General features: G+C 37.0%; 2 protein-coding genes across 2 annotated transcripts in view; one reads left to right on the forward strand and one right to left on the reverse strand.

Annotated features, from left to right (window-relative positions):
* Positions 1-5,373: 5,373 nt before the first annotated feature.
* Positions 5,374-8,258, reverse strand: LOC117431598 (cytochrome c oxidase assembly protein COX19). Its single transcript, XM_034052703.3, has 3 exons — positions 8,070-8,258; positions 5,700-5,811; positions 5,374-5,577 (listed from the first exon to the last, which is right to left on the reverse strand). Exons 1-3 carry the CDS (start codon positions 8,149-8,151, stop codon positions 5,487-5,489), a joined length of 285 nt encoding a protein of 94 aa, XP_033908594.1. The 5' UTR covers positions 8,152-8,258; the 3' UTR covers positions 5,374-5,486.
* Positions 8,259-9,374: 1,116 nt separating this feature from the next.
* The window catches only part of LOC117431596 (arf-GAP with dual PH domain-containing protein 1), an 81,443-nt gene continuing 75,615 nt past the window's right edge, over positions 9,375-15,202 (forward strand). The window contains exon 1 of the mRNA XM_034052700.3: positions 9,375-9,708. Coding sequence (XP_033908591.1) covers positions 9,618-9,708 — 91 coding nt within the window. The 5' untranslated portion in view covers positions 9,375-9,617. The remainder of the gene's footprint in view (positions 9,709-15,202) is intronic.

Consider the following 15,202-nt stretch of genomic DNA (forward strand, 5'->3'; position numbering starts at 1 on the left):
TATGTCATTTTTTAGTAATAAAATAACTACAATTTGCACCGCACTACCCCCTGCTAGACCTTATCACATTAGTCCAATTGTTCCTGCATCTATTGGTTCTCCATTAACTGCCTTTTGTCTCCCTACTTTGTCTTTAGTAGTGGGGGAAATAAAGAAGATGCGCCCTACTACTTGCTGTTTGGACCCATGGCTCAAATGGCTTTTAAAAACTGCCTTGAATCCTTGGACCCAATGATACATAATATAGTATGTGTCTCGTTATTTACTGGATGCAGGCCAGTCCAATTAAAAAGTGCATTACTCACTCCACTACTAAAAAAGCCTTTGCTTCCTCAAGATGACCTAGCCAACTTTCGTCCTATATCCAATCTCCCATTTGTTTCCAAGGTTATCGAAAGGATAATTGCCGGCCAACTCCGTTGTCATCTTTATAACAATAACCTCTTCGAAGTCTTTCAATCTGGCTTCAGAAAGGGTCGCAGCACAGAAACTGCCCTTCTGAGAGTCACAAATGATCTCGGAATGAGCACTGATCGAGGTGCCTTGTCCATACTCATTCTGTTAAATCTGTCAGCAGCCTTCGATACCATCGATCATTGGAAAACTAAAATTCTCTCTCTTGCGGTGTTAGCGACTGCACCTTGAAGAAACTTCAACTGCTTCAAACCTCTGCAGCTAGAGTTCTTACAAGGACAAAATTAACTAAGCACATGACCCCTGCCCTTAAGTCTCTACACTGGCTCCCTGTGAAGTCCCGCATTGACTATAATATTATTCTACTGGTATATACAGTGCCGTGAAAAAGTATTTACACCGTCTGATTTTCTGAATTTTTGCATATTTTTGACACTGAATGTTATCAGATCTTCAACCAAAACCTAATATTAGATAAAAGGGACCCTGAGTGAACAAATAACACAAAAATTTGATAAATATTTCATTTATTTATTAAAGAAAGTTATGCAACACCCAATGCCCCAGTGTGAAAAAGTAATCGCCCCCTTAGACCCAATAACTGGTTACGCCACCTTTAGCAGCAATAACTGCAACCAAACTTTTCCTGTATTTATTGATTAGTCTCTCACAGCGCCGTGGTTGAATTTTGGCCCACTCCTCCTGGCAGAACTGCTTCAACTCAGTGACATTTGTGGGTATTTGAGCATGAACTGCTCGTTTCAGGTCCTGCCACAACATCTCAATGGAGTTTAGGTCTGGACTTTGACTAGGCTATTCCAAAACTTTAAATTTCTTGTTCTTCAGCCATTCTGATGTAGACTTGCTTGTGTGTTTCGGATCATTGTCTTGCTGCATGACCCAGCTGCGCTTCAGCTTCAGCTCACGGACAGATGGCCTGACATTTTCCTGTAGAATTCTCTGATACAGAGTAGAATTCATGGTTCCTTCAATGATGGCAAGGCGTCCAGGTCCTGATGCAGCAAAGCATCCCCAAACCATGACACTACCACCACCATGCTTGATCGTTGGTATGAGGTTCTTACTGTGGAATGCAGTGTTTGGTTTTCGCCAGACGTAACGGGGCACATGTCAGCCAAAAAGTTCCACTTTTGACTCATCTGTCCATAGAACATTGTTCCAGAACTCTTGAGGATCATCCAGGTGCTTTTTGGCAAACTTGAGACGAGCATTCATGTTCTTCTTAGTGAGCAATGGTTTCCGCCTTGCTACTCTGCCATGAATCCCATTTTTGCCCAGTGTCTTTCTGATGGTGGAGTCATGAACACTGACCTTAGCCGAGGTGAGAGAGGCCTGCAGATCCCTGGATGTTGTTCAAGGGTTCTTTGTGACTTCCTGGACGAGTTTACGCCTTGCTCTTGGAAAGATTTTGGCAGGACGGCCACTCCTGGCAAGATTCACTACTGTCCCAAACTTTCTCCATTTGGACAATATGGCTCTGACTGTGGTTCGGTGGAGCCCCAGAGCCTTAGGAATGGCTTTGTAACCCTTTCCAGACTGATAGGCATCAACAACTTTTTTCCGGAGGTCTTCAGGAATTTCTTTTGTTTGTGGCATGATGTGCCTCTAGAACCTGTGTTCTGACAACTTCACTCTGATGGTAAGGGCCAAAGTTAGTCATATTTATATTGGGCAAGGCTGGCCCAAAACAGGCCTGGTTGTTAACCAAAGTACTGAAACAGATGACCCTAATTATCCCATTAATTGGGTTGAGTTAACTAGGGGGGGGCAATAACTTTTTCACACCTGAAGATTGCATGTTTGATTACCTTGCACACCAAACAAATGAAAGAAGCACAAAACTTTGGTGTAATTTTTTCTCTCAGACCTCCTCTATATACTACTACAACCCACAAAAAAATCTGACCAAATAAAATGTGCAAAAATGCAGAAAATCAGACGGGGCAAATACTTTTTCAGGGCACTGTAAATCATTGCATGATCTGACCCCAACCTATCTGTCCGACCTAATTGTCCCTCCTACTCCAAAGCACACTTTGCAGTCGTCTAGTGCAGGAATGCTGCAGATCCCTTGAGCTAATCTCAAAACATCCGGCTCGAGAGCTTTCTGCTGTTGTGCCCCAAAATCCTGCAATGCCCTCCCAGTCGAAATCCGGCATGCAGACTTTCTTTTGGTCGGCTACTGAAAACCCATCTGTTCAGAGCTGCCTTTAACTGGTAGAACTGTCCCTTGTTCCTTTTATGTGAAGTGCTTTGTGATGTGAACACATGAAGGGCGCTATATAAATGTGCTATATAAAGGGCGCTATATAGATCTGATTCTAAAACCCAGCAGGCTAGAGTGTAACACCTACTGCTTCAAGACAGCACAATGAACTGCAGGGCAGTTGTGGGTCTTGGACTCTTCTTTTCTATATACATTTTGGACTGTGACCTGTGACGGATTTGTGTTATGTTTTCTTCTGGCATCCTTTCAGTTTTGTACAAATAAATTCCAGAAGCAATACATTTGCATTTCTCTGTTTCTATTTCTAAAGTCCAAAACATGTAGCTTATATTACACACAGACTATTTTATATAATTGTCAGTATTTCCATTTTAGGATGCTATCTCAGGGATCAGTGTCCTAAATATGCCAAATTTCCATTCTATATTATTTAAAAAGAACAAAGTTAAAAACAGCAATGTTTCGGCCAAACAGCTTTCATCAAGCTGTAGTGAATAGACACAGCACTCACCATTACATACATTAACACATGACCGAAATTTGTTAATTTGTGATTCAATTATTCAAAATTAACAATTCAAATAGTCATCATGATGTTTGCAAACAATACTATTAAGTTACAATAGATGTATATTTTACTTTATAATGATACATTTCAATATTTCATTATTCAACAGCATTACAAAACTATTTTTTATGTGTATATATATAAGTACATGTAGAAAGTAAAGTATTTAGTTTATCAAGGAATGTTCGTTTCTTTTGTTTAAAAAAAGTAATTGAATGCTTTGTAGCTAAATGGCGTTTCAATTTTGCAGGTTTAATTTGACAAAACCTCCTGACAAATAACGCACTGGGGTGGCTGTCCTCGGATCCAGTAAATGTACCAGTGCTGGTCCCCACAACTGTTATCTTGTGTAGTGTTATATATTGACCAGGCTTGAACACTGATGAGGTGAGTGGGAAGCAATTTGAAAAATAAAAACGTTATTGGAGTGTAGCATTTTGGTTAAATATGACGGCGTCAAGAACAGACTGTAACCAGGAGGTCCCTGGTTCAAATCCTGGGTCACTCACTGACCTGTGTGACCTTGAGGTAGTCACTTAACCTTGTTGTGCTCTGTCTTTCAGTGAGATGTTGTTGTAAGTGACTCTGCAGCTGATGCACAGTTCACACATTCTAGTCCAGTGGCAATCAACTCTGGCCCTCAAGAGCTATTCCAGTCCTGGTCTTTATCCAACCAGTTAATTAGTTAATTGCCACTTAAGAAAATTTCATTTTGGCATATTGTCTTGTGAGATATCAAACCTGGCTGAATAAACCACTATAATAACATGGAGCTGAAATCGATCATTCTTTTATAATTTTTTTTCCCTGAACAGTGAACACAAGCAGTAGAAAGAGCACAGGTGCATTTACATGAATACAGCAGTGTGGAGTAGTGGTTAGGGCTCTGCACAAGAGGGTCGTGGGTTCAGTCCCATGTGGGGGACACTGCTACTGTACCCTTGAGCAAGGTATTTTACCTAGATTGCTCCAGTGAAAACCCAACTGTATAAATGGGTAATTGTATGTAAAAATAATGTGTAAAAAAGTAATGTAATTGTATGTAAAAATAATGTGATTACGTGTAACAATTGTAAGTCGCCCTGGCTAAGGGTGTCTGCTAAGAAATAAATAATAATAATGCTAGATGTAGATTTTTGTTTTTTAAATAATGCAGGCTAAAATAATAAGTCTGTAATTTTGACAAGACAGATGTGCCTTCATAATGTGTAAGTTATTTAGTTTGTATTTGTTTCACATTAGAAAGCTGTTTCAGTTAATGGCAGCTTTGATGGCGATGCATGGTTTTGCATCAAAGGGAGCTGTAATATATATTAATTTATAAACACACCCGTAATAAAAGAAAACAGATAAAAAGGGAAAATGCAGACTACATACATATCATTATAATAATATATCACGTGGTTAAAGCTGTCTGTTGTGTTGCTTAGTTTTTGCAAAAACTAACCGAATATTGGGAGTTGTTTGCGGTGCACCTGGAGTTTACTCGCGGACCACGGGTTGGGAAGCACTGCTCTAAATGCTCTGAAAATATAGCTTTTGGTTTGTGAATGACCTTTGCGTCATATGTCACCATTGACTTGCAGTTTAGAACAATTAGGTGGAATTGTTTTTGACAGACCTGCACTTTTCAACTGAATTGTATATCAATTAAAAAATTGAAAGGTGTCATGGTTTTATCATGTGGTTCTTTTTATTGTACATTAAAACACAAGACAACAGCCCCTCCCTGTGGTTGAATCAAGGCAAGACTGTTAGTAACAATTTGATCTGTAATAAAGTAATATCATACTGTGGATCAGCCCTATTAAAGTAACAGATAAGTGCCACCTAGCTAGAAAACATATTCTTTCTGGTGACTCAACACACAGAAGTGGTGTATGACTGATGCCCTGTTAATTTCTGTAGCACAGTGATCCGTCTCATATAGGAATATTTGGTTATTTGAGGTCTCTATTACAACAACATGGTCAAAGACTATACAGGCCCATGTTGCCTCCGCAATGCCAATATTGGGACCAGAAGGAGACCATTGTTTCTTTCTTTCATTTTTATAATTTATTAGAAAGTCAAAACTGTAACAGTATTTTAAACGTAAAACATATTCTGAACATCAGATAAAAGAAAGGTAATGCATGCAATATTGGAATATACAATATTTTATTTTTAATAACACTTTTCATAAAGTATGCCTCATAAACGTGGCTTCTAATGAAATTCAATATATACAGGTGTAATTGTACGAGCTACTGTCATTTAGGATCCAGTCTCTGTTGAGTTCTGGCTGTTTTCATCCAGCAGGTCTTTAAACCCTAATTTTTGCAGCGGTTCCTTGGTCATCAACTGCCTAGGAAGAAAAAAAAAGTTAGATCTGTGTCTAAGGAAGTACTAGCTGATTGTAATATATTTCTATCTACAGAAGTACCAACAGATTTTCATCCTATACATAAAAAATGAAGAAACACAAACCTGTCCATTCTGCACTCCAGGTATTGTTTTGACTGCTCCCGACACAAACTATTTTCATAACTGTTTTCTCTGAGACATTTCATGTACTTGTCTTTGAAGTTCTTACATTCTCCTGCGATAAATACATAAATCAGATTTTATAAAATAAAATGTTCTTATGCAACATTACAAACACATGTTTATTTTGGTAGTTGTGAGTTTATTTTGGTAGTTTGCATTGTGACACAGCGTACAGGTACAGACTGTCACAATACAACCACCTGTACTTGTTGACACGGGCTGTGATAAGAATCACAAAGTTAATTAAAAATGTTGAATTAAACATAGCCTTTTAACCATTCTGCTACCATGTGTGTTCAGGTAGCAGTGAGATATGCAGCACTGGCTGGGTTTCCACGCATCGTCATGATTCATGGGACATAAACGCACATACCACGCACATTCCACACACTGAAGAAAGTGTCTCAAACATTCTACCACTTTAAATGGTTGGTAAACTGCCTTCTCATGATAGCATTTAGGCGCTCTGGTGCTAAACTTTCAAAACAGTTTAGCACCAATTTTCTAAATGATTTGCACCCCTGACGCTGTAGCTGCAGCTCATGTCAGCCCCTCGCAGGTATAAGTCCTGTGAAAATGCTGCAGCACATGCATGAAAACAGAGGAGCCGACAGATCATTCCAGTGACGGATGCTTCTGGTGAGCACAGCTTTGCCAGGCTAAAATTGATCAAGACATATTTGCGCTCAACGTGGACTCAAAAAAGATTGTCAAATTTGGCCATACTGTCAAATGACAGCGAAGTTGCCAAGAATTTAGAAAAGAACAGATTTGATAAAGGAATTTGCTGCCGCTAAAGTTAAGAAAATGTCTTTGTAATTTATGTTATTATGTAATTTAAAATGTAAAATGAAAAAAAAGGATTTGATAATGCCAAGGGGTTCATTTGTGAACATGTTTTTGTAAAAAGTGGCATTGCACACAGTGTCAAGTGTCAAAGAGGGATTTTTTTTTTTTGTTATTATTTATTTATTTATTGCTGCCTGGTTATTCTCGCCGCCGCCCTGTCAGGACTCACTTATGGTCGGGCATTACAATATTTTTCAATAGGCCTACTGGGGCATGGTCATTTTAGAAAAAGTTAATATGTGATATGTTTTAAGTAGACTGGAATTCTGAGTGCTTTGAAGTTGTGAATTATATTAAATGATAAAGTCTAACAAACGGAAACAAGTACTATTCATTAACATTTTAATATTGTTAATATTATTTACCGTATCTTAACGTTAGTATATGTAGGTGCACATGATTCCATGATTCCATACTTAATCATCGCTGCCTAGGGCCCTGCACAGCCTAAGGCTGGCCCTGTGTACATGTATAATAGTTTTATAATACAAAATAAATATATATATATATATATATATATATATATATATATATATATATATATATATATATAGTGTGTGTGTGTGTGTGTGTGTTTATATATATATATGCAGTCGAAAAATGTTAAGCAAATAACACAAGGATAGTGCAGAGCGCTTTGCGCTTTCTTATGGAATGCGTTTTTGTATTTGTGTAACACTTTCCTGTAGTTTTTTTATTAAACCTTTTTGGTGGGCAGATAGGGCAGGCTGCACTTGCAGTGCTGCAATACAACATAAAAAGTTAGTGGAAACCCAGTTTAAGAAAGCTGTACAAATATCAATTTTTGCACAAGAACACATTTGAACTCAGATAGAAATAATTAAATATACCCTCCTGTATTTTAAATTAATTAGGTTATTTGCATTTGGAAGGAGAATGTATCTGGCAAAAAGAAAACTACATGGAAACACACACAACCCGTACTACAAAAGTAGTGACAAAAACTTATTTGTCTTTTTCCATTGAAATTGCCCCATTGTGTACAGTGCCTTCTTCACGGTATTAACGATTTATAATACGCTGCTATTACACTCATTACGTTACAGCTCAATGCACTCTGTAATCAGCTCATTTCTCCAAAGGGGAAAAGAAAAACAGAAAATAATTATGGGAGAGAACTGCTATTTTATGTAATGTAAATTTAAAATCCCGACAAATACAGTTAATCACCATTTCTTGATAACGACAATCTATTTTATCTGGTTTTTAAAAATCCACGATCCCCGCTTCTGAATTTCATTTCCCGATTTCTAAGTCCTAACTTCCACGCGGTCAACGACTACGACAAGCATTGTGTGTCTCTAAACAAGCCCGCCTGTCCTGCCTGCAGTGTATTCTGGACAACCTTGTACGTTATATACCTAAACTGTAGCAATCGGCGGAAGCGGTGTGTGGTGATGCTGTTTGCTACCAAACTAAATCTCTTGCCACTGAACTCACCAAAGTGATCTAAAGGAAAAGATCCTTTGTCAGGAGCCCGTGGTTTAAATGCTTTGTTTCCAAAATTCATCGCAGTCGACATGGTTGCGAAATGATTATCGATAATAATGAAATGAAGAAAGAAGGATAGTGTGTTCCGGATATTTCTGTCCTGACCTCTACGCACCAGGCTTTGCAATAGATTACTGATAACACCGATTCGTGCGTTTTGCTCTACAATCGACTGGCTCTTAAAGGAACGGCACCACTAACAAAAACTCATACCCCCTTCGGTCAATACTCCTAGTACAATGTGACATTTCCTAGCTATGCTGTAATATTTTTTTTAAAAACATAAGTCTAGTTTAGACATTTCTAAAAACCTGGTATGGCTTAAAATCACAGGTTAATAAGAGTGGGCAACCTTGACTCTTAAATCTTAAATTGCAAACCATTGAAGGACCAAGTAATTATTTCCCTGTTTAATTGATCAAGCTGAAATTCAAATATGTAAATAAGGAACTATCTAAGACAAGTGTTGCAATGGCATGGACGGGGATCTACCCCTGTGAAACTAAACTGCAAAATAATGTATTCTAATCCATGTACATTTCACACAGCTATATACATATATTTCCAAGACCCAAAATATATTTTCTTATTACTTGATTATATATATATATATATATATATATATATATATATATATATATATATATATATATATATATATATATAATATAACATTTTATCAACCTGATTTTTATAAGGGTGCATTGTATATAATTTATTTTGCGAGAGAACAATCCTTATTTGAAAGCAAGAAACAACTTACAAATATATGAAAAACAAAAAGCTTGTTAAAAAATAACTTTCGAATATTCAGGAAAATCCATAAGCACCTTACTAACCTTGCATTGTAGTGTAATTCCAGTAAGAAAGGTGCATTATCACATTTAAAATCAGTGTAAAGTAGGAAGAACACTGTGGAAACCCCGTTTTTTATGGTTATTGTGCTTATGAAACATATCACCATTGTGAGGAATAACTTGTTTCCATGCAGAGTTACATCAAATGTATACGGCTTCCAAGATATAGCTTTCAATAGCGCTGTCATAAAGCATGAGTACATTACCAGTACTGTATATCCTAATTGTTAAAATCCGGCGCAGCACTACAATAATACAACCAGACATGGTCATTGGTGGAATTTCCGACAGCGTCGCTTGGAATGCACTACTTTATTTTTGTCAATTGAGACATTTTTGAGAAACAATGATACAGTGAAAAAGTATGTCCACTGGGTGTCTCGCTTTCGCCGGTGTGAAGCAACAGGGAAAAGGTACAGTCTTTCAGCATTGAGCGTGACAGAACGGACAGTGCAATTGCACCACTAACACGTTTCACAGATAACGCCGACTTCAGGATGACATTACATTGCAGATCTTAGTCACATTTACTGGCGGACGCGTTTCTTTTTCGCAAAGAGACCAACCGACACAAAGTGTGGAATTTATTTTAAAGAGCCCACTGGCACACCCGTATACTACCGTATATTATACTATTACCATGGCCTTGGACAAGGAAATAAACAAGCGGGCTTTGCAAGATCTGCTACGTAAACCTGGCAACAGTAATTGTGTGGACTGCGGGGCTTCAGGTAAGAAGTTTGTAAAACAATGGGATCACCGTTTTTAAAAATCTCGTCGCTTTACCGTGCTGGTTGATCAATGCAGGCACAGTGAAGCTGGGCGATGCTCTGTATTATGTGTGCACCTGCCACTATCGGGCTGCAGGTTTCTATGCTGTATAGTAAGTAGTCTGTATTGCTATGTTGTCAGACTTGCTTTCGTTATTGAAACAAGTTACCAATATTGCTTCCTAATTGTACCTAATAGATATCCTAATATATTTGTATTTAAACAAAATAGTGATTTTTATGACAATAATACGAGAAGTGCCATGACATATACGTGTAACTCGTAAAAAAAAGAAAAAAAAGAAAAAAAAATCCTCGGAGATCAACTTCGTTTCCTAGGGAGTATTGGATTAGTTTTTACAAACAACCACCTACCAACAACATTTATATACAGTACATACCCACAGAGTTTTTTTTTTTAGTTTTTTTTTTACTGCATTATTATGAAATATATTGTGAAATATGTATATTATACAAATAATTAATACTTTTCATGTGTGGATTGTTTTTTATATTTTAAATAGGCCTAACAACACCTTTGTTTGGTATTTATGTATTAATATTTTGCAATAATTGTGGTAATCTACAGTATACTGTATATATATAAGTACCCATATTACAATATATATTTCAATGTTGATATTTATGCAATTTAGCCACAGCTAATTCTCCTAAAAAAAATGTCATTTAAACCAAAAGAGTTTAAGTATTGCTGCTTGTATTTCGGTAAGTCCTTCGTTTCTTTGATTGATTCTCCTTGCGACTGTTTCTGCTTTGTGTTAATTCACTGTTGTGTGTAACGTCGTGGTTTGTAAGCAGAGCTGTGGTACAGTTAATAGTTTCTGTGCTGGTTAGACATGGACAGTCTTTGCTTAATATTTTTTTAATTTAATATATATATTTAAAATGTAATTTTCCATCTAGATTTCTGTAACCCTTGCTATCCCCACTGGGGTTGCATATTGCTGGGGGATATAGTGTAGATGGGCATCACTGCTTAAATAAGCACATATCTAAATGTGATGAGACTTGACGGACCCATAGGGTGGGACAATCTGTTCACTAGACAGCCTGTATGTTACATTATTATCTATATCATGTATATTTATTTTTATTTACCCTACTGAATAACAGAGGCTTCTATTAAAAGGGCTGCGCGCAAACACCCCTCATAACAAAATAATAGGTACAAAGAAAGCCAAATTTCTTGACTTTGACGTATACAGTAATTGATTTTTTAAAGAAGTTATAGATCAATATGATATGCTTGATGTTATAACAGGTTTTGTTTGTGATGCGTCTGCCAAAATAAAAATAATAACAAATAACTTGTGATTGGCTGATTGATCCATAACAATTAGTTAATATATCCCTGTGATTTACAACTTCGGAGAGGTTATTGACAGCATGAGTAAATAATATGCAACATTAAACTGTAAGGTTCTTCTAGTACCAGTAGAATTGTTTGGGCCCCACGCTGCTCCACTGGTAAAGGCATAGAGGGAGTTGTACAGTGGCTGTGTGAAGGCGCTTGTCTTCCCTGGGATTACAGAGGGGGTGTTGCATTGGGTAGGCAGGCAGACCCATCACGGACTGTTTCTCCTCATTAGCCACAGTGACTCCTACTAGCCAGCAGCCAGTAGTAAACCTGCAACCATGGGTAATTCTGTTTTAGTTGATTTATTGTTTAATGTATCAATGTATCATTTTTTATGTCAAAAAATGATTTAAAGGAATTGGCTTAATTATTCTCACTCACATTCTCCTGGAAGGGTTATAAACATCTCTAAGCATTTTGTACTATAGTGGAGAGTATCATGGAAGCATGACATGAAATTCCCATTTTCATTGGCATAGAGAACGACAGGATAGTATAGCAGGGGTGAGCAATCTAAGGGTCACACTTGCAGCATAAGTCACATTTTTTTAATATCACTTCAAAGGGACAAAGTGGAAATTACTTTATCTGGAATCAAAATAAGCATTACAACTGATATGCCTGTTTTGCGGTGGAGCACTAAAACAAGCTACATTTAGTGTTCAAGAATAGTATTTCTTTCACTCAGTCCAGTCTACTAGATGTACATTGTATTCATTTCAAACAATAGAAGGCATTATGCATTCAGTGTTCTTTATGCTACATTGTGCAACATCAGTATTGTTTGAATAGGGTGTGTTTGGTGTAAATCAGTTGCATGCCTGATAAACTACTGAGTGTCGTGTGATAATAACCAAAGCATAATGTCCCCATTGACTCCTATTATTTATTTTGGTGATAATTAGCATATGGTGACATTAACAGGAGTGATAAAATGAGGGTTTGACTGTATCCTTCCCCCAAGTTTTACAGTGATGTCAGTCTGTGTCTGTTTCAGTGTCAGGCACAGCCTGGTGAGACAGAATGGAGTCATTCTCTGCCAGGAAACAACAAGGTTTCTTTAGGACACTGGAGAAAGACTCTTACTGTTCCTGAGAACACAATACTGCATCTACTGTTTAAAACAAGGGGTAAGACTTTTGCAAATACAATCAGGCACGGAAGCACATAGATAAAGCCTTAATAATAGAACCAGGTGTGCAGGCTTTGTATTTCACTGCTGTAGAGGCTATATCTACTCAAGGACGGGGCTGCCCAACTGATAGCTCATAGACAATGTTTTGATTCAGGGGTGAAGGGTCATCCTATTTAATAGTTGGAGCAACAAAACCAGCATGCGAGTGACATAAATCCATACAGCTGGTATTCCCAATAACTTATGTTAAGTAATGTTAATAATAGGGCCAAATCAGGGTTGACCATGTTAATAGTTCATGACTACTCCAAGATTTTTTTTTTTAACATGATATAAATAGAGGACAAAACACTGCACATGCAAGACACTGCCCATGACAGTACCACTGTAGGCCATGGTTTTTCATGGCGTATCTTGTATATGCCACAAATGTTCACATTTGCAATAAATAAGATACCAATATAAATATACTTGTAATTACCATAACTCATTTGAAGGTACTGTATGGTAATGTATTACTTTTTACCAGGGGTGAAATTCTCAACAAAAAAGTAGAGGTACTCACATGCACAGCCGGGTGTAAACATTTAAAAATGGAGGCAATTTGAGTGCCAATGAATAAATACTTTTAAAATGTATGCATATTGGTACACGATACATTTACAAATACAAAATAAGCCTTAAAAAATAACTGATCAATTATAACCAATTCACCATAAACAAAGAAGCTGAAAATACTGAAAGCTTTGTAGCCTCTGCATGTATCACTCAGTCATGTACTGTAATATCACACAAGTTAAAATGACAAGCATTAAGAAATATTACACTATGCAGTAACTGCTGTAGAGGGGGTTTTGTTTCAAGATATCTTATAAAAGGGAGGAGGTTATAAAAAATGGTATAAAAAAACAACTGTGCTATGAAAAAATGATACAAAAAGGTCTAAGTCAAACAATGCACAATAGGAGCTAAAATACCCCTCAAATTTATTGTGTAACAGGCACTATTACTATTAATGATGTACTTGGCCATTTTAATCTCCATAGTATTCTCTGAAATCATCCCCATTCTTTCCAGACCCTGGGTACTCACCTACAACAGGACCTGGCCATGCTACAATAATAGCCTTGGATTAGAACATATATCCCTGTTTCTTTTATTTATTTTGTACTTATTATTTATCTTACAATAATATGTTATGTGTGCTTCTCTGTTGTGTTTCTGTGTAGATCAATTACCATGATCTATTCCAGAAAAAGATTTTTCAGGCAGAAACAGTATAAAAGTAGACCTTTTTTATCCTTGGTATTGTAGTTTCTGCACAAGAAACAAAGTGGCAAAAGACACATTTTCATAAAGTAATATCATTACTGTGGTTTACTCCTGCCTTTTTATTTTAGATGTACACGTAAGTGAAAACTCCCATTTAACTTAAACTATTCAAAATGTTTTAGAAAAGGGGACATTGTATAAAGAAAAAAACACCTCACCGTTTTGGTTTTCGTTTATTACCGTCCTCATAACAGAACATACTAGGATCACAACGAAACATAACGTTGATCACTGTGCTTAACATGTGCCTTGCAAGGGCCAGTGTTTGAAAGCGTGAAGCACACCTGCATCTGTATCCCGATTCTGACTCGCTCGCTAAATCTGAAGCGGGACTTTGTTGATCCTGTCTTTTTAATGTTAATCCCTACTGTCCCACACATCACTTGCCATTTTAGAAACTTTCACGCAAATTCTGGCAATGTGGTAAATCAGTGCGAGGCAAAACACATTATGATAATTATTTCTAATATTTATCAACTATATTATTTATGGCGAACAGTGACGTGGATTTTTGCCTTCAAATTCATGTGCAGCAATGGTCGTTCGAATATTCAGATAGTTTCTCTGCTGCACTAAAGAAAATAACAATTACTTCATAATAATGATAATTACTCCACACCTCTGTTTTCACGTTGCACTGCTAAGGTCTTCTCTCGCTGATCAACGAATGAGCACTGACACAAAGCGAAAGGGGCGGAGATTTGTGACGCATGCCAAAATTAAATTTGATCAGAATGAAAGTTTGGCCAATCAAAATGCAGTGATTATAGTGACGTTAATGGTGGCTAACAGAAACAGAAGCAGTATGAGGAAACAGAATATAAGCATCATGAACTGGGCTGAATGAAAGCACATTTGAGAAACGTAGTTTTCTGACAGAAAAGAATATGTTTTGTCTTATTATATTTTGATATTGAGATTATGTTTTATGTTTTTGTAAAGTAAATGCCCAGTATTCTCAGGAGGGGATTGTGTTGTCACATATTTCCATGTGAAAGTCCCAAAGTTATTACTTAATTATGGGAGCTGACATGAGCAGCAGATCTAAATGTGAGAGACTGGCTTTGTCACAAAGTGGTCCTGGTGGACTGGTGAAATTTACCAAGCTGCTCCAGTGCAATGTTTGAATCAGTTTTGAATGGCAACACAAACTGTTATTGTTTATCAAATAAAGGCCCCAACTACTAAATTCATGCTGACATTTATACATGAATGGAAAATCAAACTGATAATGTAAACACAGAACACAGAACTTACAAACAACTTTGAGTTCTTAAAATAACCTTGTAAGTGTCTGGTTGCTGCTTTTGTAAAATGAACAGTTTCTTTCCGTACACCACAGTACCAGGCTTGTTTTATAGTCCCTCATTAACAATGACTGGTTGTGGTTTACGACCACGTTCTGTAGCTCCATGGTCTGATAATGCAAATGTCTATAAGTTCAGGGTTTAACCATGGGCAAAAGCATTGTGTGACATGATTTAAATATGTTTTACAACAACAACCAAAAAGCTCCACAACTGAATCAATGCACTCACAATTATGTTAATTTGGATCATTGGATAACAAAAAAACAGGTGGTTTTATCTCTCTACTGCGGCACCGCCTGT

The sequence above is a fragment of the Acipenser ruthenus genome, chromosome 22 (genome assembly GCF_902713425.1).
Source record: "Acipenser ruthenus chromosome 22, fAciRut3.2 maternal haplotype, whole genome shotgun sequence".
NCBI lineage: Eukaryota > Metazoa > Chordata > Actinopteri > Acipenseriformes > Acipenseridae > Acipenser > Acipenser ruthenus.

Excerpts from the sequence above, each read along its gene's own strand:
- LOC117431598 (XM_034052703.3), bottom strand. The coding sequence starts at position 8,151 with ATGTCGACTGCGATGAATTTTGGAAACAAAGCATTTAAACCACGGGCT. Across the intron at positions 5,812-8,069 it reads TTTTCCTTTAGATCACTTTG|GAGAATGTAAGAACTTCAAA; the intron begins GTGAGTTCAGTG and ends TATTTATCGCAG. Across the intron at positions 5,578-5,699 it reads CTGGAGTGCAGAATGGACAG|GCAGTTGATGACCAAGGAAC; the intron begins GTTTGTGTTTCT and ends TTTTCTTCCTAG.